This window comes from Mastomys coucha, unplaced genomic scaffold, assembly GCF_008632895.1.
Source record: "Mastomys coucha isolate ucsf_1 unplaced genomic scaffold, UCSF_Mcou_1 pScaffold18, whole genome shotgun sequence".
In the NCBI taxonomy this organism is placed as follows: domain Eukaryota; kingdom Metazoa; phylum Chordata; class Mammalia; order Rodentia; family Muridae; genus Mastomys; species Mastomys coucha.
In genome coordinates this window covers 23,391,731-23,413,472 of record NW_022196900.1, presented here as the reverse complement: position 1 = coordinate 23,413,472, position 21,742 = coordinate 23,391,731, and the positions used below count along the sequence as shown (strand labels likewise).

At 46.9% G+C, this 21,742-nt stretch overlaps 1 protein-coding gene across 1 annotated transcript; it reads right to left on the bottom strand.

Moving 5' to 3' along the window:
- Positions 1 to 1,393: 1,393 nt before the first annotated feature.
- On the bottom strand, positions 1,394 to 21,089 carry Bspry (B-box and SPRY domain containing). The gene is made up of 6 exons (XM_031377579.1): positions 20,577 to 21,089; positions 16,759 to 16,857; positions 12,591 to 12,821; positions 11,075 to 11,100; positions 3,629 to 3,753; positions 1,394 to 2,729 (listed from the first exon to the last, which is right to left on the bottom strand). Exons 1-6 carry the CDS (start codon positions 21,039 to 21,041, stop codon positions 2,134 to 2,136), a joined length of 1,542 nt encoding a protein of 513 aa, XP_031233439.1. The 5' UTR covers positions 21,042 to 21,089; the 3' UTR covers positions 1,394 to 2,133.
- Positions 21,090 to 21,742: the final 653 nt, after the last annotated feature.

Sequence of the window (21,742 nt, the reverse complement as noted above, 5' to 3'; positions counted from 1 at the left end):
TGTGTTCAACTGCAGGCATGCATGGGCACACACACAACTTACAGATACTGTTTTTACAGTAAGGGCTTTTTGTCATTGGAGACTGGAATCCCCACTGTGCAAAACACAAGGTCAAAAAAGCTCAGCAAAGTTGAAATAGAAATCCTCTCCCCAGCCTGGGAACCTCAGGGTCAGATGAGTCTAAAGTCAGGGTGTTGGGCTATTCAAAAGGAACACTGTCCATTAGCATCCTTGAGTGGAGGACACTGTAATTGGTCCTAAAAAAAAGAACAGTTGACTTGTGGCTGCCCTACATCACATACCCTCCTAAATTCTTTACCTTAAAGTTCTCTAGTGGGCAGAGGTAGAGTGACCCTGCCCCAACTTTACATAGGAGCATGGTAGCACGACTGTAACCCCAGCATTCGAGAGATGGAGGCTATGTAGTGAGTTCAAGGCCAGAGTGGGCTATGTGAAACAATATTTTTTTTTTGGTTTTTCAAGATAGGGTTTCCCTGTGTAGCCCTGGCTGTCCTGGAACTCACTCTGTAGACCAGGCTGGTCTCGAACTTAGAAATCTGCCTGCCTCTGCCTCCCAAGTGCTGCGATTAAAGGTGTGTGCCACCACTGCCCAGCTGAAACAATATCTAAAAAAAAAAAAAAAAAAAAAAAAACAGGGATGAGGACCTGGTAAGATGGCTCAGTGAGGGATATAGGGAGGCACACTGGAGAGATGGCCTAATGGTTAAGAGCACTAGCTGCTCTTCCAGAGTACTTGGATTTGATTCTCAGCACCTATGTGACAGCTCACAACTGCAGTTCCAGGGGCCTGCCTTCTGCTGGCCTCTGCAGGCACGCACATAAAGCACAGACATACATGCAGACAAAACACCCATACATATAAACAAAAATCACTTATCAAAACATGATGACCCACGGTTGGCCTGGGACTCCATAGAGCGTTGGAAGGAAAAAACCCATATACATACACACAAACACACACTCCCATATGAACACACACTGTCCTCCAAAGACCTCCCATTCACTCATCCTGGGACCACATTCTGCATGGCACTGAGGGGCTGAAGCAAAGCAATGATTGTCCACCAGCCAAACTTGGTGACCACGCCAATTTGTTTCCACTGTTCTGTTTGCAATCCTGGGGTTAAACTCAGAGCTTTGGGCATGCTAGCCAAGCGCCCTGCCACCAAGGTTCATCCCCAGTCCTGGCAAGACTATCATTCTCAGATGAACTCTTTATGGAAGAACTGGCCAGAGGACTTACCCTTGGTTCCAGTGACATCCCCTCCAGTCTCTTGATGCTAAGTGGAGCTATGACCTGCTTACTTCTAAGCATATACCTAAGGCTACCAATCCGCATGGAGCCAGTTACCAGTACAGACAGTATTGAGTCTTTAGAAACCTCTAATAATGCTCACATTCGTTTATTAAGGCTAGCTCTCCTTTGCCCTCAGCTTTTCTTGCTTGCCGCTCTCCACCCTAAGAGTCATGAAATGGGGTGTACAGTGAGGGGGGATGTTTTTCACCCTTCTTACACGCAGGTCCATACTAGAGCTCAGCCTCAGGGCCTGGGAAAGATGCCAACAAGTGTGCTGCAAGCAGGTTTCCTGGAGACAGGATACTGGCACCTCAGCAGAATGTGGGAGGAGGGTACCACACCCCACGACAGTGTTCTGGCCAACAGTAGCCTGGCAGGTTGTCCTCTGTATGCTAGAAAAATATTCTCCTCACATGGTGTATAATGAAAGAGACCAAGAGCTGCTGAGCTGAGAGGCTGGGGAAGGCTCAGTTCAAGCTTCTCTGCAGCAAGGCACTTAGAAGGACTGCAGTGCTTTTCCAGAGGCTGCTACACCACCAGTTACCTGCCGGCTCAGCCATTTGCCCCCTCACTATACCTTGTGATATACTAGCCATGCACAAGGTACCAAGCTGGATGCCAGAGGTACAGGTTAATGAGACCCTTGGAAGGGTACAAGCATGGTGGGTTTAGGAGACTAAGGCTAAGAGAAAAGAAACAGGATCCCCACAGGTGACCATCATCAAAAAGGTTATGTCCGAGTCTGAAGCAGATCCCCATCTCTCTGAAAGCTGCCCGTGGGGAACACTGCTCATATCTCCTTGAGGAGAAGGACACTACCTAGAAGCATGGCTTGACCTGAAATGGTGATGGGGACATGGATCTGCTCTCGCTGTGGCCAGAGGCCCGCGAACGATGGAGATGACCTGGTCAGCCACAGCAAAGACGGGAAAGAGCCTCTGAGGGAAGGACTCACGGTGGATGTGAAGCAGCGTCCCTGAGGCAGGCTCGTAGAAGACCAGCTCTCCTGCCTGCAGGTCCAGCAGTATGCCCAGCTGTGCTGGGCACCGAAGCAGTGGCAGAGGCTCATGCTGGCCATTGTATGAGAAACAGAACTCTTGATCATAGCGGGAGAAGACCCAGGAGAAGGCATTGTGGCCCAGGCGGCAGGCATTGCTAGAACCCTTTCGGGGCAGCTGATCCGAGGCCACACCCACTTTATAAGCACAACTGTGTTTAACATTCACTATCCAGGCATGGAGCCCCGTATGGAAGGCAGTGGCAGCCAGGGCATTGGGCCAGTGGTCAAAGCGTTCTGGGTCATCTGAGCAGACCTTCGACTTCTTGGCATTGAAGGTCAGAGTCCTTCGATCTTCAGACAGATGCAGTAAGGGGCTGACAGTCCTTTCGTCGATAAGTACCTCCTCCACACCTGCCAGAAAGAGTTCTCAGGGTTGTGTCAGGGCCTTTCCCCACTCCATTCCTAATCTGCTCCTACTAGGTAGTCAAAGGCTTTCTTGCTACTTGCAAGTACAGTATGGGAATACTAAAATACTAAAACACTGTTTTCTCACTGATCCTATCTGTGGCTTCCAGAGCTGATATCCTGAGGACAGAGCACAGAAACTAGGAAGAACGGTAGCTAAACCAAGCACCATTTGATACCAGAATCTACAACATACAACCTGTGCTTGTAATTAATATCTGTCTTCCCAGGGGAATTCGGGGAGAGACAGTCACCTCTGATGCCCCAGTAAGCAGTACAGGCCCAGGCCCACATTCACCACCAGTCAAGGTTTTGTTGTTCTTTTGTTCTTGAGACAGGGTCTCAGACAGGGTGATGGTCAGACTAGCCTACAACCCAGAATCTTTCTGCCTCAGCCACCCAAGCGCTGGGCTTACAGGTGCACATCACCTCACTCAACTGTTTAAGCCAATGTTTGTTAAATGGATGAGTGAAGCAAATCCAGGCAGCTTCATGGTGAACTCAGGTAGATGTTATTCTACTTTTTAAAAGAAACCTGAGGTTTCTAATAAATGGTAAAGAGCTGACCCAGAATGGCAAGATGTAAGGAGGATATGACTTAAAGGAACATAATTGATTCTATACCTAACCATAGAGAAATGGGAATGGCTTAGACATGGGAAGGATCTGGTCCAACTGTATAGCCTTGGCCCTACTGAGAAGCCTGCTTCCAATATCACTGGCCACCAGAGCTACCATCACACATACACCAATGCCCAGTGTGACCAAGCAGCACTCCCCCCTCAACCCCAACACACACAGGCAGGCAGGCAGGCAGACAGTGATAGACTCTTGCAGCTCCTAACCTGAGAGAGACCCGAGAACCGATGTTGCCCACAGTCGAGTCAGTAGTGGGCTCCAAGCACACTTCTCATTAAAGCTTAATTTCTCCGAATCCTGGGGCTCCAAAATGCCCTCTGCTTCCTCAGCCCTTATGAAGGAAATAAAAAAAGACAGAGAGGGAGAGAGATTTAGGAAAGTTCTGGAAACACATCTAGCTCCACATGGGTGAGGGAAGAAAGATAAAAGTAAAAAAAAAAAATCCTTTGGTAGGGCAATACCATGATTGTATTAGCCAGAAGGGAAAGTAGATTTTCCTGATTCCACCCCCAGGGGCCTTCATTTTGGCAAAGCAGACAGTTTATAGGGAAGTATATTCTCGGGGATGGTATAAAAGGTGGTGGCAGGGCTGGAGAGAGCTCAGCTGTTAAGAGGGCCTGCTGGCAGAGGTTCCCAGCACTAACACAACCAACTACCCGCTACTCCAGTTCCAGGGGTCAGAAAACCTCTGTGAATGCTTGCAGCCTCATGTACACACCAACACACAGACACACAAGCATGCAGACAATGATAAATATAAGTAAATCTTGGAGGGTAGAAACTGGAGGCAGTGTGCACTGGAGTGCCGGTGACTCAGGAGTGCCCTGGGTAAGCTGACAAGCAGAGCTGGAAGAGGATCTGCTGTGTGAGAACATTCCTCTAGTAAACTATCTAGAAACTGTTTCACTTTCTCCAAAAGCCACTGCAACGGCAAACGTTTCTCTGGTTTAGCCCAAAGATCCAGCCACGCCTCAGCTCTTAAACACAAACACCCCTTCCTGGGGATCACACAGCACTAGGACATTTCATCATCAAGAGGGAACGGCTGGAAGCGGGGGAGCTGGCTCAACAGGTAAGGCACCTGCAGTGCAAGTTGTGAGCCAGAGGTTGGATCTGCAGAATCCATGGAAAGCTTGGCATGATAGCTCACACCAATAGTCCCATGCTTCTAGGTAAGCAGGGAGACAGAGATAGGAAGCTCAAGGGGAGAACCCTATCTCAAACACGAAGGAAGGCAAGAACCAGCATATGACCTCCATATGCATACCATGGCATATGCACAATGATTTACACATGCACACACATGCACACACACGCACGAACACACACAAAGAAAACCCAACTATGGCTGAAGAATGGCTCAGTGGTCATGAGGACTTGTTGCCCTCGTAGAAGACTCTGGTTCAATTCCCAGAATTGGCAACTCACAACCTTCTGTAACTCCAGTTCCAGGGGATCCAATGCTCTGTTCTGATATCTTCAGGCCCCTGTACATATACGGTGCATGTGTGTGTGTGTAGGTGTATGCAAATATACAAAAATAAGATAAATAAATATTGAAAACAAACAAAAATGTAAAGCAGGGAATGCCTTAGGACAGGCTGCCATTTATCTGGCTGTTTGGCCTCTGTGTTTACTGTTTCCATACATAATCACTTAAACTTTGCTATGAAGGCAAGGTAGTGGATATCCCATCTGACACAAGAACAGAGCTTTATGTAAGGCACTTAGCAGGAAAATGAGAGTTGGACTCAAGTCCTGCTTCCTTGTAAAAAATAGAACATACTCAGGTGGGAGTCCCAGCACCATTCAAGACATTGTTTCCCTTGACATGAAATGAAATCTCAAAGGGACAAAAAGTAACATGGAAATGTATCCAACAGTTTGCAGTCCTCCAACCTGGCTTCTCAGAAAGACCTTTCTGGCTGCCTCTAATTCTGAAGATGGCCTGTGGTCATTCAGCAGCACTTTCTGATGCCTGCAAGGTCTCTGAGAGACTGACACTGACTGTCCTGGGATGAGAAGAGCCTTACAAATGCTGACAATGGGCCCTGGTGACAAAGGCTCTTTATGGCCAGGACAAGAGAGAGCCTGTGCTCTCAAACCACGGCAGCTCTATGCGGAGAAGCCCCAGCTAACAGGTGGGGATGAGGAGGAGCCAGTGCCAGCAACTAAGCTGCCATTCTAGGACAGACCTGAGCCCACACATGGACTGAAGTCAACAGGGAGCCACCTGCTCTAGCCACTGCATGGTATAGAACACAAAAGTTCTGGTCCCAAAGTAAAGTGGGACGTAAATAGAGCAAAGCCTGGCTGGACTCAGAACATTCCATCTATGCAGTGGGGACTTGTTGCCACTCAGGCAAGAGCTGAGCCCGGCCACCAAGGATGTAGAAACACAAGAGATGACAAAGGCATTTCTCATTAGATAAGTGAGATTCCATCTAGTGGGCCTGGCAACAGCCCTTGGGCAAGAATAACCTTGGTTAGAGCACAAAGCACTACCCACAAATCTTCAGTGGAAGAAGTACGGACTGAGCAATTCAACGGTGTGTGTGCTGGAGGTCTGAGAAAATGGATACAGACAGCTATTGGCCTCCTGGGAGCTGGGGTTATTTTTTATTTTATTTTTTATTTATTACTGTTGGTGGTGGTAGTGGTAGTTTTTTTGAGACAGGGTTTCTCTATGTAGCCCTGTCCTGGAACTCTCTGTGTGGACCGGGCTGGCCTCAAATTCACAGAGATCTGTTTGTCTCCATCTCCTAAGTGCTAGGATTAGAGTTGTACACCACAAGGCCCAGCTTGGGAGCCAGGGTTATTACAAATATGGAGCTGGGCGGTGGTGGCGCACGCCTTTAATCCCAGCACTTGGGAGGCAGAGGCAGGCAGATTTCTGAGTTGGAGGCCAGCCTGGTCTACAGAGTGAGTTCCAGGACAGCCAGAGCTATACAGAGAAACCCTGTCTCAAAAAAATCCAAGAAAATAAAAAATAAAAAAAAATAAAAAATAAAAAATATGGAATAGGGGACAGGCAAAGGCTAAACACTGTATGTTAGGCCAGAATTGGAAGTTATGATATAGATCATGTATAGGAAGTCCCACTTATGCCTGAGCTCTGGTTGAAGGCCTGGTATAACGGCGTGTCAGTAGCAGTGAGAACACGTAATAATGTCTTAGCTTAGCTTTGAGAGATCTTATCCTACTAAAAATGGGCACAAGACCCCTGGGGAAACAACTGGTTCCAGAGCTGGGGCAGGGAAAACCCAACTGAGCCAGGGATAGCTTTTTAAAGAACACGTTTTAGGGAGCACAGACTGCTATTCCAAAGAACCAGATTGAATTTCTAGAACCCACATGGTAACTCATGACACCCTCACAGACATGCATATAAGCAAAACATCAATACACATGAAATAAAAATATATACTTTTTTTTTTTTTTGAGACAGGGTTTCTCTGTATAACCTTGGCTGTCCTGGAACTCACTCTGTAGACCAGGCTGGCCTCGAACTCAGAAATCTGCCTGCCTCTGCCTCCCAAGTGCTGGGACTAAAGGCATGCACCACCACCGACCGGCTACATTTTTTTTTTTAAAGATTTTATTTATTTATTATATGTATACAATGTAGCTGTCTTCAGACTCTCCAGAAGAGGAAGTCAGATCTTGTTACAGATGGTTGTGAGCCACCATGTGGTTGGTGGGATTTGAACTCAGGACCTTTGGAAGAGCAGTCAGTGCTCTTATCCACTGAGCCATCTCTCCAGCCCCCGGCTACATTTTTAAAAGTTAAGTACCTTTTATATTTATGTGTATGAGTGTTGTGCTTGCATGTATGTATGTGTGCCGTGTGTGTCTGGTACTCAAAGAGATCAGAAGAAGATATCAGATACGGGTGTGAGTCATGATGTGGTTGCTGGGAACCAAACCCAGTCCTCTATAAGAAGAATAAGGTCTGCTGAGCCAGCTCTCCAGCTCTCCTACATCCTTTTTGTGCCACAGTAAGAAAGTGCTCAAAGAAGATAGCGAACTGTCCAATAGACAGGCCCATTTCTGTAGGTCAAATGTGGGGCACTCTGAATATCAAAATCACCGCAATGGCAGTGATGGTTATCACACATCTGGTACAATCAGAATCTGTGAGCGGCACTGATTCTAAGAGAGGGAATAAATAAGCAAATAAATGAATAACTCAGGAAGAAATTAACAATGGATGTAAACTCTTGGAGTAAAAGTCTGGAAGGCCAGAGGAAACATACACAGAAAGCGCCTCTGGTAGGCATGAAGGAGAAAATACCACCTCATAATGAAGAACCTGGCTGATGACACCTGAACACTCACCACTTCATTCAAGTGCTCAAACTATTCATGGCTGATAATGTGACAGTGATATCACAGCCCATGCCATGATGGCTTGAGAGCTTGACACTTATGAGGTATTTCTCCCCAGGAATGGATAATCTAAATCTATTCCTGTGGGATATTATACTCTCAAACTGAATGATATTCTATAAGGGATCTGACTTCTTTAAGACTAAGGGACAGTTTAAGGCTGACGAAGACCAGATGAGTTAGGAGAAAACAAAACAAAAAACCCCATTGTTAAGAATGTTTTTTACAGCCAGGCAGTGGTGGCACACACCTTTAATTCCTGCACTTGGGAGGCAGAGGCAGGCAGATTTCTGAGTTCGAGGCCAGCCTGGTCTACAGAGTGAGTTCCAGGACAACCAGGGCTACACAGAGAAACCCTGTCTTGAAAAAACAAAAATCAAAACAAAAGAATGTTTTTTACACAACTGGCAACCTTTGGTTGCAGACTATATGGACCGTGTATTAGAGAATAGTGTTATAATCAATGATTAATTTTTGAAGTTTTATACTGAGGTCATATGGGAAAGTATTTTTGTATTTAGGAGCTATATTGAAGTATTTAGAGACAAAAACTATGTTCTCGGGCTGGTGAGATGGCTCAGCGGGTAAGAGCTGATTGTTCTTCCGAAGGTCCTGAGTTCAGATCCCAGCAACCACATGGTGGCTCACAACCATCTGTCCAGCTACATTGTACTCATATGCATAAAACAAATAAATAAAATCTTAAAACAAAAAACAAAAAAACACAAAAACTATGTTCTCTGCAACATATTGTAAGATAGGTCAGAAAAAAAGTTTGTCTATATACACTATGAATGAGGGGATGCTGAGGGATGGTGAATGATAGCCACATGAACAGGCAGAACAACCTTGTCAGAGATTCCATGGTGGAACATGACTTCTAGCAAAGCTCATTATGCCACTTAGGTAACTTTTCTACTAGCTTGAAATAGCTCAGAATTAAAAAAAAATTAGAGATGAGATTTTATTAAAAAGTCAGGCTTGCTTCATACTAAGGATATACTGTGGTAAGGGAAGATGATGATAGAGGTGAGCAGAATGAGAAGATGACCAGAGTGTGGGACACTCTATTAAGGAAACTTGCATTAAAGGTATGGTTGGCTCAAGCCTGTAACCTCAGCACTAGGGAAGCAAGGGAGAAGGATCCAGATTTCTAAGCTAGCCTGGGCTACATGAGATTGTGTTTCAAAAGCAGAAACAAAAGACAAAACTCCTACCTTACATGCCTGAGGCTCTGAGTTGGATGCCTAGCACCATAAACAAAGTAACATTCGGAGAGAGCAAGCTGGAGAGATGGCTCAGAGGTTAAGAGCACTTGTTACTCTTGTAGAGGAGCCCAGGTTTGATTCCCAGAACTCACAAGATAATTCACAATCATCCATAACTCCAGTTCCAGAGGATCTGATGCCCTCTGCTGACCTTCATAGACCCCAGGCACAAGTGAAAACATTCATACACATAAAATAGAATTAACTAAATCTAGTAGAATCTATTTTTATCAGAGAGAGAGTTTGGTGTAGGGACTGACATCCTCACTGTGGAATATTTCACAGACTTTCAAAAAGTGAGGTACTTGAATGTCGTGGTACACACAGATAATCTCAGCAAACAGGAGACAGAGGCAGGTGACCTCTGTGAATCTGAGGCCAGTTTGGTCTACACCGGGAGTTCAAAGCTAGTCAGTATTAATAGTAAGATCCTTCTTTTTTGTTTTTTGGTTTTTCAAGACAGGGTTTCTCTGAGTAGCCCTGGCTGTCCTGGAACTCACTCAGAAATCCACCTGCCTCTGTCTCCCAAGTGCTAGGATTAAAGGTGTGTGCCACCACCACCCAGCTAGTAAGATCCTTTTTAAAAAGAAAGAAGGAAAGAAGGAAGAAAGGATGGGAGGAAGGAAGGAGGGAAATCTAAATGTATTGATGTAGAATTTTTTTCTAACAAGTAGAACAACAGATGTAAAATGATCCCATCTGTGTTCATTTAAAAATAGATATTGTTAAAAGGAAGCAAAAGAAGAAACACATACACACATACACGCACACACACACACACACACACACACACACACACACACACACACACACAAATCCCATCAGTGCCAAGAAGATAGCTCAGTGGATAAAGTGCTTGCTCTGCAAGCTTGAGGATCTGAGTTTGAGTCCCCAGCACTGAAGTGAAAGTTTGGCATGGCCACACACATCTTTAACTCCAGCACTGGGGAGGTAGAGACAGGTAGACCCTAGGAGCTAGAATACAGAGAGATAAAGAAAGTCTACCTTTGGCCTCTCCATGTACCTGCACAGACAAACACAGATAAACACACCACACTACACACACACACACACACACACACACACACACACACACACACACACACGAAGGAACATTTGAAATTCAACACTTAAGACTGGTGAGCCAATTCAGTGGATAAAGGTGCTTTCCACAACCTGAGTTCAATGCCCATTTGGTAGACGGACAGAATCAACTCCCACAAGTTGTCTTCTGACCTCCACATACTCACATGCACCCATACATACATGCACCTAAAATAATAAAGTAACTAAATAAATACAGTTTTAAAAATCTACATCTTTGAAACCAACCATCTCTCTAGGGAAACAAGACTCGGGAGAGCTGATGAAGACTCCCCTGTAACTTTCCATTTCCTTTTCTTTTTAGAGGGCCAGGAATTGAACCAGGACCTTGTACAAGCTAGCCAAAGCACTGAACTACCAACCAACAACTATAGAGAGATGGCTAATCAACTTGCCTGGCTAATTCTATCCACTTGATCATTTCCTCAGGCCCCAGCCTCTCAACCTTTTAGTACCTAGGAAGGACCTGTTGAAATTCTTTTACTGAACCACTAAGATAGGACATCTGAGTGTGAATGAGACTTAAGTCTTGAAGATGCTTTCACTGCATAAAGTAAGGTAGAGGAGACAAGGGGTCAGGTATCAGGTGACTCCAGGCCCCAGTTATGGGTCTGAGCAAGCTCTCTGTCCTTTCTGGGCCTCAGCATTCTTATCCATGGTAACCATAGTTGAAGTAGGGTAAGTTTAGGAGAGCCCAAGGCTAAATTTGTTTCACTGCCTTTCCAAATGGACCTAAAGAAACCATGGTGGTGTAAGGATCCAGGGATGACCTTGGAGCCAGCCTCCAGAAAGTCGCTCAGCTGCATGCCTGGAATGCAATGGCCTTGGGAGAAGAACTAGGGGAGGAGGGGCATCTCAGTAACTGCCTGAGCAAATCATATGGCCACTTACCTCTCAAAAATCTCCTGTTCCCTCTGCTGTAAGAAAAGAAAGCAAGGTCAGGCCGGCAGCACACCCAGCAAGTGGACAAGACCAGAACACACTTCACGGCATACAACTGTGTGTAGATACAGACTCCACAGCAAAGACCGAGCATAAAGCTTTCTGGGTTGCTATCTCTCACATACCCACAGGCTCTCCTGCCCTCCCAACACACACAAAGAATGAATCACCCATTGCGGCCTTCCCTGAGGCATCTCTCTATAAACTCAGATCCCCACTGGCCCCAGCCATGGAGATTATCAGCTCCTAGATGGCTGTTGGCTTTCTGAATCTTTCATTGCCACTATCCGGGTGGCTGGGACAGAATGTGCCCTTGCCTGGAAGCTGGTGCTGAATGAATGCACAATCTAGGACAGTCTCCATGACTGCCTGCCCTACTTTGAAAGGCAGGGGGCTGGCCTGGTTGTTCTGCATTCTCCCTCCATTCTGTAGTGTTACTCGGATGTCTCACTGTCCCCTCAAAGCTGGAGGCATCTCCATATCTATAAAGTACTTTGAAAAGCAACACACTGAATATTAATTGTGCTCATGTCTGGGAATACCAAGACTGTATTTTTCACATTGGTGCCCTTGTCTGTGCCAAGCACAGCCTTCTTCCTGTGTACTTCCGAACTTCTTTACCACCCCCACCCCACCTCCCCCAGCCCCCCCACCCCCGCAATTCCCTGTGCCTGAGTACTTTTTACTTCTAAGTCACTTCATCCAAGAAGCGGTCTATGATCCACTCAACTGCCTTGGGGATGTCCTGACCTCCAAGGTATTCCTCTACTACAGTGACTTGTCAGTGTTTATCTCTTGGGTAAGGCTGGGAGTGACTGCAGCTGTGTCCTATAACTCTGCGCCATTACACAACACTTACGAACTCAACAAGTATTTGATATAGAAAGTATGTTGTTATTAGGTGCCAAAACACTCAGATAATTATATTCCCCTGTCTCATATTTAAAATGGAATGATATGGACTTGAACATATAGTAAAGATTCAGGGAGCCTTGCAGTGGATGAGAGAGAGATTGAGTTCAGCTCTGAAGACAGCATGGGAACTGATGGCCATGGAGCAGGATGGGATCCGCGGGTGGAAAGCCACAGAGAGGAAACACTGAGGTGGAGGGGGAATCCTGGCTAAACCTACCTAACAGGATTCTTGGTGAAGACAGACCAGGATGATCAGACGGCACTTGGGGATAGTGGAGATGTGGACTCTGATCAATGCCAGGGGCTCTCTATCAGATGTCAGTGGTGGGGGCTTTTGGGAGAGCTGACTTAGCTGGGTTCTTTGCTGAGGAAGAGCATAGATTGTCCTAGACAGAAGGAGCTTCAAAGTCTGATGAAAAAAATTATCTCCTATCCCTGTCCCCAAGGCTTCCTGCCAATCACCATCCCACCCACAGACATTCTCAAGCTCTTTATATACAGGGAATCCTGGCCCACCTCTCACACATGCCTTCGCCCTCTCCTGACTTACCAGCAGCTGGAGGTCATCCAGGTGGGTGATCATGTCCACCATGCAGGTGCGGAGGGTGTCCAGCTTCTGGAGTGCATCAGCCCAGTATGCCCGCTGAGTCAGGATGCTCTGGTGGGCCCGCTCCTCTTCCCCGTGCACCTGCTCCAGTAAGCGCTGTTCCTCACTCTCACACAGGCTCCTCACCAGACTCAGTCTCTGGATGATCAGGTCCCTCGATGTACTAGCCATAACCTGGCAAGGGATAAAATGAAGAGTTGGGTCCTGGCAAAGCCCCACCAACAAGCAAGAGAATGTGGACTTGGGGAAAACAATGTCAACACTGACAGTGTCTCCATGGGCAGAGGAAGGAGAGTAAAGGTGCTCAAGCCATTTACTCTGACATCCAGCATGTGGACTTCCTGAGTGTGGTTTAAGAGGGAGAAATTTGAGATCCAAACATCTAGGCCATGTCTCAGAAGGTCATGGCCACAGTAGAAAAGGCAGACAGAGCTTAGACAGCAACTAGAATCACCTGCTTATTTCACAGTTGGAAACATGGTGGCCATTGGACAAAGGTGAGTGAACCATAGCAATCTCGGGGCACCTTAAAAAGATACTCTTATCAACTAGAACCAAGCAGGCTCCAGTTGAAATTTCACCCCACCCACGGCCAACAACTGTTACCTCCTAAGGCTTATTCATTCCGGCTGGCCCCAAGGGGGAGTTTTTATGTTCCCTGGAGGGGCTCAGAAGAAAATTCTCAGCTAACAATGGTAATGAGCATCATCTTCTAACTCCCAATGGTCAGGGTCTGGCACACAGTAGGTACCTCAAAACATGGACTCATGTGACTTGAGTGGGGAACTTCGGCTGTCCTAGGGAAGATCTCTAGCTAGCTCTGACATAGGGAGCCAGGGGCAGAAGTGGAACTAGAAGCCCATCCCAACTATTACTCTAGTACTATGCCAGGTGACCAGTCCTCCATTTATGGCAGAAAGCACCTGCACTTGGACTCTTGCCAGATGAGTCATAGTAGCACTGCCTTCTTTGTGTCAGAAGGCCAAGGACAGCCAGTTGCTTCCCTAGGCCCCATCTCTGAAGACCTGCTTTGTACAGTACAAGGAGTGGTCACCTCTGTTTTATACAAGAAACTGAGACTCACAATCTACTCAGTGCAGAGGAGAGAAGAGCTTAGAATTCCAGGGAAACTCACTTGAGTCTGAACACTGACTTCATTTGTATTGTTATAATTGCTTCCTATTTGGTCTCCTGGCCTTCACTTTAGCTTCCTTCAGTTACTTCCTGCTATTGTTTCAAGGGTTTTGTTTTTTTTTAAACTGAAGCCTCAATCTTTCTGCCCCACCACAGCGCACGTGTACACACACACACACACACACACACACACACACACACACACACACACATGCCACATGCATGCTGGATCTCCAGCTACCCAAAGTAGGTACTAGCAACCTAACTCAGGTTTTCTGGAAGAGCAGGAAGTGCTCTTAACTGCTGAGTCACCCCCACCTCCTAAATTTAAGTCTTTCACTTTACTCTGTTTTTTTTTATTTGTTTTGTTTTTGTTTTTGTTTTAAGCCTTTCAGTGGCTTTTCTTTATCTGAAATGAAGTGAACCCTTCTGTGACCAAGAGGGGGTGGGATCCAGGTTCTCCCTGAGCCTTTTGCTTCTCTGACCCAGGTTCTCCTTGAACCTCTTGCTTCTCTGATATTACTCCTTCTTGCATCTGACCCATTCACACTGCTTCAGCCTCACAGGACTCTACTGCTCCATCAGGTCAGGCACCCTCCTGCCCAGGGCATTTGCACTTGGTAACTCTTTGCACACTCTTCCCTCATGTGTGTGGTTCACTACCCAACCTCTTAGGTTTCTGAGCAAATATAAACTTTCTTTCCTTCAAACTTTAGTTTATTGTGGTGTGTGTGTGTGTGTGTGTGTGTGTGTGTGTGTGTGTATGTGTACACCCAGATGGGTGTGCACACAATGGTGCATGTGTGAAGGTGAGAAGACAACTTTTTTTTTTTTTTCCCAAGACAGGGTTTCTCTGTGTAGTCCTGGCTGTCCTGGAACTCACTCTGTAGACCAGGCTGGCCTCGAACTCAGAAATCCACCTGCTTCTGCCTCCCAAGTGCTGGGATTAAAGGCATACGCCACCACCACCCGGCGAGAAGACAACTTTATAGAAATAGTTCTCTCCTTCTATCTTTATGTGGGCTCCAGGGAACAAAGTCAGATCATCAGGATTTTACAGCAAGCAGCTTACCTGCTGAGCCATCTTGCCAGCCCCAGCATAGAGAGTATTCCTTAGCATAGCACAAGTAAACTGAACCCATCCTCAGACATGTTGTCTGCCTTCCTACTTACATCACCTTAAAGAACAGATTGCTTCCTGACATAACATATACCTCATTCTTTATTGTCCATCTCTACTGACAGATGTGTAGCACTGAAGAAAACAGGTATTTTCATGTTTGGTCACTGCAGAAGGCCCAGCACACAGGCCAGTGGTGCCTGCTATATGGAAGTGCTCAGTGAGGATTTGTTAAATAAATAGTGAAATGTCGGAAGTCTTCCATTTACAGCCAGGATCTGCTACTGTAGCTTCTAGTCTATATTGTACTGAAGCTTTAGCCAGTGCAGAGGACAAGAAAATAAAAAGAGTGAAAGACAGACTGAGTGGAGAAATCAAGATCATCCTGCAAACAGAACTGGAGATGAACACAGACCAGTTGAACTGCTCACTGCTTCCTGGTTCCTAGACCTGGTCTCTTTAGCTTCTGAGAGACCCCTGTGCCCTGCCATGATCCTCCCTATTTGTTCATGTGAGTTTAGCTTATGCAATTAAAAGCAACTTGACTAAGGTCCTGCCAAATTTATTCTGTATGCTATGTGTATTTGTGGAGGTGGGTTAGGGGATGTGCAAAAAGGAGCTCACAGGGCCCTGGCCAGAAGGGCACACTTGAGAGTGGAGGCACAATAGTGGAGCTGAAAGAAGGACCAGCCATACAGTGCAGCCATACCAGTGGCTGGAGAGCCAGAGGATCCAGGGCATAGAACTGAATTTGCAATGAGGCAGTGGGGCCTCGGGCAAGTCAACTAACTTTTCTAAGACTTAGTTCCCCATCACAAACAGGGATGCTTACTGCTACCTACTGCATAAAATTGTTGTAAGAGCACTTAAAAGGCACAGAGTCACTTGCTTGTAATCTCAGCACTCTGGAGATGGAAGCAGAAGAAGACCAGTGTTCCTGGCTATATAGCAAATTTGAGGACAGTCTAGGGTACATGAAACACTGTTTCAATAAACAAAACAAAAGAATATAGCAAAAGAACTGGAGATGTAGCTCAGTGGCAGAGTACTTTCCTGGCATATACATGACCCTGGGTTCAATCTTCAGACTGGTAAAAAGAAGAAGAATCCATGTAGGGACTGGAGAGACAGCTCAGTGGTTAAGAGCACTGACTGCTCTTCCAGAGGTCCTGAATTCAATTCCCAGTAACCACATGGTGGCTCACAACCATCTGTAATGGGATCTGACGCTCTCTTCTGGTATATCTGAAGACAGTTACAATGTACTAGCAAATATAAAATAAATAAATCTTAAAAAAAAAAAGAATCCATGTAAAAAGTACCTAGGGAATTTTATAGTTCTACAAATTTTATAATTTTATAATTTTTTTATAATACAAAAAATAATTTCATATTGACAGATATAAGTATAGGGCTGGAAAGATGGCTTGGTAGTTAAGAGCACTTGTTGATCTTACAGAAGATCTGGGTTCATTTCCCAGTACCTACATGGTGGCTCACAGCAATCTATAACTCCAGTTCTAAGTGATACAATGCCCCTTTCTGGTCTCTGAGGGTGCCATATACATACATGGCCCAAATACATACATGCAATCAAAACAATCATACATATAAAATAAATTAATGAATCTAAAACTTCTGTGTAAAGAAAGGTACTAGTCTTTTTTGACGTTCTAACCCGAAGCTACCGATATTGCTTTCTAGTCTGCAGCCTGTGTAGTAGAGGAGAGAGTCAGCCACCTCCACCAGTGCCACAATGGGGCTGTAAGTTAGGAAAGGGATCTTAGGCTGTCCTAGGCCTGGGCTAGGCTCGTGTCCTAGGACAAGGCACCGTGTGGAGGGGAGGGGAAGAATTACCACTGCTTTCTGGTTCTTCCCCTGCAGGACCTCGGCCACATACTTGGTGATGCCAGCGCTCTGTAACTGCAGCCTCTCACAGTGGTCCACAATCTTGTTCTGCAACCCAGATGACAGCACAGCGTTTTTATTCCTGCAAATGGGCCACTCGCTCACTGAGTGACTTCTCCTTTTTACCTTGTCCTTAATCACACACTCCTATGGTCCAAACCCAGATATCATCATTATCAAAAACAATACTACGTGCAAAACTTGATGTCCAGGATCCCACATATTCCTATCATGTCTTTCTTTCTAGATCACTAATGCTAGACTCTCCACTCCAGTAACTTATTTGGGGCCATCAAGACACCTGAGTCTTAACCAGGCGCTGGTGGCACACATCGTTAATCCCAGCATTTAAGAGGCAGAGGCAGGCAGATCTCTGTGAGTTCGAAGCCAGCCTGGTCTACAGAGTGAGTTCTGGGACAGCCAAAGCTACACAGAGAAACCCTGTTTCGAAGACACTGGGGTCTTGATGGGTTTGTCCCCAAACCCCTTCCTCCTCTCTCTTCTCCTCACTTCACTACTGACTACTTACACTTCTGTTATTCTCTCCAGATGGTTACCACCTCAGAGGAATCCTGTCTGAACCCAAAATTGGGCCTCCTTTGTCAACCTTCAGGCCTCGCATTACCACAGCCGTTTTCCCTAAGGCCATCAGTACAGGCCATGTCGGTTCAAGACCTCCCAGTCATTTTTCAATACAGTCACAGTGGAACTTCTCGGCACAACTCTTTGACTTCTATGCCACCCTCTGCTTCACACTTGCCTTCCGCTCCTCAGCAACACCAGCTCTACCCGCCTCAGGCTCTGGGCATGTTCCTTCTTCCTTCCCCTACCTTCCTGATTTCTCTGCTCCCTGGATCTACTCATAAGCCACCTCCTCAGAGAGGGCCTCCCTGACTCACTCTACCTTTGGCCTGCTTGCTTGCTCTGTCTCTCTCTGTGTGTCTCTGTCTCTCTGTCTCTCTGTCTCTCTGTCTCTGTCTCTGTCTGTCTCTGTCTCTCTCTCTCTCTCTCTCTCTCTCTCTCTCTCTCTGTTTTTCAAGACAGGGTTTCTCTGTATAGCCCTGGCTGTCCTGGAACTCACTCTGTAGACCAGGCTGGCCTTGAACTCAGAAATCCGCCTGCTTCTAACTCCCATGTGCTGGGATTAAAGGTATGTGCCACCACCGCCCGGTTTTATTTCTTACTTACAACTGACAACCTAGCTGGGCAGTGGTGGCACACGCCTTTAATCCTAGCCCCTGGGAGGCAGAGGCAGGTGGATTTCTGAGTTCGAGGCCAGCCTGGTCTACAGAGTGAGTTCCAGGACAGCCAGGGCTATACAGAGAAACCCTGTCTCGAAAAAACAAAAAACAAAACAAAACAAACAAAAAAACCCAAACAAACAAAAAAAGAAAACTCTCCCAAACCCTTCCACCAGTCAGCAAGAGTGATCATATCCCCAGGGCCTGAGAGAGCTGAGCTTAGCATTTTTCCCTTTTTCTTTAACAAATGTTTTATGAGTGTGCATTAACTCTACAGACTGTGTCACTTCTACTCTTCTTTTATCACATCCTTCATTCATTATTCTCCTGCCCCAGCCCTGATCCTTTCTTCTTTAATGGCCCGCCTTTGAAGTTTCATCTCTCTTTCTTGAGACAAGGTTTCTCTGTACAGCTCTGACTGTCTCAGAACTCATTTTATAGTCCAAGTTGGCCTTGAACTCTCAGAGATCCTCCTGCTTCTACCTCACAAGTGCTCGGACTAGAGCTATCACAGCTAGCTTTTTAAAATTTACTTATTTAAGGCGAGGCCTCATTATGAAATCCAAACTGGCCTCAAACTCGCCATCTTTCTGCCTCGCTAGTACAGGAGTGTGCCACCACACCCAGCTCATGTTGTCCTTTTATGGCTTGTGTCTAGGTTCCACATAAGAGAGAAAACGTGTGACAGTTGTCTTTCTGAATCAGGCTTGTTTCACCTAGCATGAAGGTCTCCACTCTACCCGTCTTCCTGCCAATTACACACTCTTATTCTGTATTATGGATTAGTACTCTAGTGCACGTATATATGTGAATATGTTCTCATTTTTCTTATTCATTCATCTACTAATGGGCACCTAGCCTGGTTCCTACCTGCATAGCTTCTAACTAGCTTCAAGGCATGGATCCAGAAGCTAAGAGCAGTTGAACTGGTCCTATTTTGTCCAGGTCAGTAGTGATTATGCTCCAGAGACAATGTCTCTATAGGATGGAGGGATAGGAGGAATGTGCTGGAAGCATTGTAAACTCTAGGGCTGGGCATGCAGCTTAGTGGTCTAAATCACATGAGGCTCTGATTAAACACAGCATCAAAAAAAACAAAAAACAAAAAACAAAAACAAAAACAAAAAAAAGGGGGGGGGCCTGGAGAGATGTCTCAGCAGTTAAGAACACTGACTGCTCTTCCAGAGGTCATAAATTCAATTCCCAGCAACCACCTGGTGGCCCACAACCATCTGTAATGGGATCCGATGCCCTCTTCTGGTGTGTCTGAAGACAGTGACAGTGTACTCACATACATGAAATAAATAAATCTTTAAAAACAAAACAACAACAAAAAAACCCTCTAAAGGAGAAAGAAAGATGGCAAGACTCACTTCACTTACACCAAGGCTGGGTGTAAGGTCTTAGGGTGGCCCAGGGAAGGCACCTGGGGCAGAGTACCAAGCTTGCTATCCTGCCCTGGCCTTCACCCCTCACCACCACCACTTATACAGGCATGATGGCTACTTTTCAAGCTTTTCCATTAGGTCACTTCCTCTTCAAAACCACTGAGATCAAAAAGTGGTTTCCTCTTGCCCAGTCAATGAATCTCCCCCTCTTAAACGCTGAATATTAAGAGTCTGGGAGGAGTTGCCATTCTCCTGTGGACCCCCTTTTCCTCACCTGAAAATCCTGAATTAGAACCCATGCTTCAGCCTGGATGGAACTCGATGATAAATATCTAAGTCCTTAGGAATTTGTAAAATCCTTACCCATGATGCAAGCTGATTTATATCAACTTTTCTCAAGTCTGTTTTCACCATCCCTGAGTAACTGAACTCCATTGGCCCCAGTTTCCAGGAAGGTGTGTTTATTACCATCTGGTTTGAGTAGGTGATGTCCCTAGCGACAAAACTCAGTGCACAGCAGAGCTCAAAGCCAGGGTGGGGTTGGGAGAATTAAGCCACTTAATCAAATTTCGAGGAGTTCCCCAGAGGCCTCAGCTAGACTGAAAGGAAGACGGCAGCACCAAGGTGACTTGGCCTCCAATCTCAGCAGCTCAGGGAAAAGGATGGGGGTATAACAGGAAAATAACCAGCCTAGAGCCACATTGAACTAAGAGATGAGGAGGCCTTGGGAGATAGAGTGCCCTGCTATTCCCTCACCCCATCCATCACTTCAATTACAGTCTGGCCAGGTTGGAAGGGAACTGGAACCCTTACTAGGAAACCTGAGGGGAGAGATGAGGTGGCTCTAAGTCAAGGGGTTAGGGGGGACTAAGTTTTTATGAGGTCAGCTATAACAAACACGTGGTATTATGAATGCCCAGAAACTACAAATGACAGACACCAAGCTTGGATAAAGTGACTCACAGGGAGGGGACAGGATTCAAATTCGGATCCAGTTTACTACAGAAGTCACACCTTTAACCACCTCCTTCTGCAAGGGAAGCCACAGAGAAGCCACTCTCCCCCCGGGGTCCCTGTTCCTTGCCAGTTCCCCCGCCCCAAGAGAGCCACCCTAGTTCCCGGCCCCACACCCGCTCACTCTCAGCTCCTCGGCGTGCTCCTCCGCCCGGCGGATGCGGTGCCGGTGACAGCGGCCGCCAAACCCGGCGCAGGTGGCACATACCGGCCGTCGCTCCGAGAGGCAGAACCAGCTCAGAGGCTCGAAGTGCTCGGGGCACAACTGGCTCGGCTTGGACCCCTGTCTCGGTTCCCTCCCCAGTCTGGGTCCCGGCCTCGGCTGCGACTCGGACTCCGGCACCAGCCGTGGCCCGGACTCCGGCACCAGCCATGGCCCGGACTCCGGCACCAGCCGTGGCCCGGACTCCGGCTCCGGCCCCGGTCCGGGTCCCGGCCCCGGTCCGGGTCCCGGCCCCGGTCGCGGCTCCGGCTCCGGTCCGGGTCCCGGCCCCGGTCGCGGCTCCGGCCCCGGTCCGGGTCCCGGCCCCGGCCCCGGCTCCGGCTCGGACTCCGACCCGGTCTCTGTCCCGGAGACATCCGCGGACATGGCCGAGTGCCGGAGGCCGCGCGCTCCACCTGTCGCAGGTGCCGGGGGCGTGGCCCTTCCAGGCCCCGCCCTCTCTGGCTTCGCCCCTCTCAGGCTGCGCCCGCGCGCTGACCCACGCCACACCGGTCCCGCCTGCATCTGTAGGCTATGGTTCTATGTACGATTAAGTTGGGTTGTGTCAGAGTTTTAAAAACAAACAACTAACAACTGACATTCTAGTGGCTATATGACTCTTTAGTAAGCAGTTGCGAAGTGTCAGATATTTTGCTAAGTGCATTATTTAACAGCGTGTTTGAAAGGCAGCTTTAGGCATGCATCTTAAATACAGGCTCATTTCTCAGTTGTGTTTGACTGCTAAAGGGGGTTGAGATGATCTCTCTCACATACTTGGATTGAGGAGTAGATAAATGAAAGCACATGAAATGAGTCAGTTATGGTGACACAAATATTTAATCCCAGTACTTGGGAGATGGAGGAGGTAGGAAGATCAGGAGTTCAAGGTCATCCTCAAACATACGAAGTCTGAGTCCAGCCTGGGCTACATAAGACTTTGTCTCAAAGACACATGAAATCAAAATACAAGCTGTGAGTGGTGGCACAGCCCTTTAGTCTGAGCAATCAAGAGGCAGAAGCTGACAGATTTCTGTGAGTTAGAGGCAGCCTGGTTTACACAGCAAGTTCCAGGCCAGCCAGAGCTACAG